Below are 2,823 nucleotides of genomic sequence, written 5' to 3' on the forward strand. Positions count from 1 at the left end.
GTATCTTTACGGCATGTTGTAACAGACTGACATCTACATTTATTTATTTACTCTCTTAGAAATTATTGAATTTGTTTGGAGTGAATTTCGCGCATAATATTCGCACTTGTAATGTGACAGTGGCATCCGGTGACATCTGGCGGTGAATGACTAAACTAGCAGGTAGTTTACTCATGATAATATTGCATAGTACAATATTTGTTTATAATATATTTTTCAATATAAATTCTTAAGTAATGTTTATTGAATAATCGATTAAACACAATAAACTACTTCGTAAGCTTTTAATTTATTTATGTTATCTTTAGAGATGCCATCTGTTGTAAGGCAGATCAATCTAAATACGCGGGAATAAAAGTGACCAATCATAGACGAGGATAGTAAATATTATCCAATCAAAACTCTGCATTCTGGTTGGGCTTAGGAGTAGGATTAACATGGCGGTTGAGGGGTTCTCATGGGGGAACGAGGTTATTTAAGGAACTGCAAAGTGGATTCGTGATCTTTTGCCTTCAGCAGAGCGTCGAGTCAAGAAGGAATCCTGTGAGTGTTAGGTTGTAAGAAAACCATGTGTCTAAGCTTGTTTGCAGATACGTCTATTAGCGGCCATCTTCAGGAGATATGAAAAAGAACAGCGACTGCAATGGACGACGCGCGGGTCGTGTTGACTTGAACCATGGTTGTGAAGAACTGCGTGAGCCTACCACGGGCAGCTGCCGAAAGGGCTACATTTCACGAGCATCGGGTCTTAAAGGTTCTTAAATTGTCACTGTGAGTGGCAAATCATAAGAAAACCGTGTATTAGAACTTGTTCGCAGATACGAGTATAAGCTGCCACCTTCGTTGGAAGCTTAGCGTGTGGATACGGCCAACATGGGCGGGAAGCTGTAGGAGCTTCATCCGGACCATGGGCGTGTTGAAAAACACAAAACCATCATGGGTCAGCTGCCAAACAACTATGTGTTACGATGCGGTAATTTCATATACCTACTTAATTATTTGCATATCATTTTATATCTTGAGGAAACCTAAAATACATATTTCGTTCATTCATAGGCTCCAATGTTTGCTTAATATCAGTAGGATTGTAGGCTTGGTTGATACCAACGAGTTGCCCATAAATAAAATCATTATTTCTATATATGAATAGCGGGTAGGTTGAATAGATCGCGTTGGGTACCCTTCATTGTGGAACGAGATGACGATTCTTGTGCTCTGTGAATGCAAGTCGGATTCTTGTACGAGAGTGTTATTTTAACTACGACGGCAAAATGGATTGAGATATTTAATTTCATTTGTTCAGTGAATTTCTAAATCATGTATATGCTTTTTAAATATAATCAATTTTGAAGATAGGTAAATCAGTGTTCGTGTGTAATATGATTATAGGGTAGGTAGATGCATTCAATTACGATAAGTACTTGATTTGAGTTGTGAAATCATTAGCAAATAAATGAATGTGTGTTTAGTAGTAAACGAGCGCGTTTATTATTGTGGATTAACCGTTTACGAAAAGAAGTGGAACGTATGTATTTTCCATGTTTTAATTCAATGGCAAGGGTGGAATGTGTCTCGATTTAGATATAGATGGCATAAGTAGATGTGTTCAATTAGGTTGATAAATAACTTTAGTTGTGTTACACTCGGCGGTCATTTCTTTATCGTTTTATGTAGGTTTAGCCGTCAATATCAGTCATTATTACCATATATAGTATAACACGTAAAGTCAACGAACGTTGTAGGTAGTTTAATTCATGAAATGTTTTAACATATATTTAAAATTATTTATTTCTGAATTCTCGGTTCATGTACGAGGAATATCGAGTCCTGTCAGCGGATCCTAAGGGCGCCTGCTTCGTGTCCCGCCATCAATTCCTGGGGTGTTCTGCCTTCGAGAGCTTCTACGCTTCAAATCAAGATGCAGACTTCGCAGATGTGGGCGAAGGCGAAGATTCACTCCGGTGCAAGCTAGTAGACACGGTGCGTTGGTTCTGATTTATATGTTATCTCAATCTTGACCTGACATATCTATATATCACATACTTTCATGTTTCAGTGTCAGTGAATTACAGCACTTTGATTGAAAATGTAGGTTGATAGGTTGAGTGTATTAATTATGATGTAATACGCAGCTACATAATTCACCTTTTACAATACTACAAAAATAATTGGTTGTGTAATTATTTGTGCGCGCGTATATAGGTATACGGCCACGTTTGTTTAATTAGTAACCAAGTTCATAAACTAGATTGATATAATTGTTTGGTGAATGAGTCTTACAAAATACTTATTTATTTAGAATGTTATACAAATGGCTAATGACGTAATATTATGTCGCAATACATTATAGGTTTTATTCAATGACTTCTTACAGTAGCTTAATTACCGTGGCTACTGTTATAGGTATTCTGTACGTCACTAAGTTTAGATCCTTTGACTTCCACTATTATAGTTTGATTATCATAATTGAAATGATTCTTCCTTTGAATGCCTAGTTGTCTTTATTCATATAGATACTTAGCTTCATATATTCCGTAGGGCGTAAATGTTTAACTCGATTAGAATATTAAGCACTATTTTTGTCTCAATTTCCGGTTCACGGTGGTTGCGGAGCGAGTCTTGTTCCATCAGCGGCTTTCGAGTGTCTCGGTGTCTCCGAGCATCCTCGTCGGTACCTGATCAACCCCACTGCCACGGGCGCCCAGATGCAAGACCTATCTTCTACATGAAGAGGCTGGCTGCACTACGCCGCATCTGTATCTCACGCCTGCACATTGTATCCAGTGCGCCGTCCATTTGCGTGGAATGAGAATTGATCCTGCC

The 2,823-nt window shown here is 38.2% G+C and overlaps 1 protein-coding gene across 1 annotated transcript in view; it reads left to right on the forward strand.

The window, feature by feature from the left end:
- The window catches only part of LOC133518208 (uncharacterized), a 6,228-nt gene extending 5,560 nt beyond the window's left edge, over positions 1–668 (forward strand). The window contains exon 7 of the mRNA XM_061851837.1: positions 591–668. Coding sequence (XP_061707821.1) covers positions 591–668 — 78 coding nt within the window. The remainder of the gene's footprint in view (positions 1–590) is intronic.
- The last annotated feature ends 2,155 nt before the right edge of the window (positions 669–2,823 follow it).

Source organism: Cydia pomonella, chromosome 5 (assembly GCF_033807575.1).
Source record: "Cydia pomonella isolate Wapato2018A chromosome 5, ilCydPomo1, whole genome shotgun sequence".
NCBI lineage: Eukaryota > Metazoa > Arthropoda > Insecta > Lepidoptera > Tortricidae > Cydia > Cydia pomonella.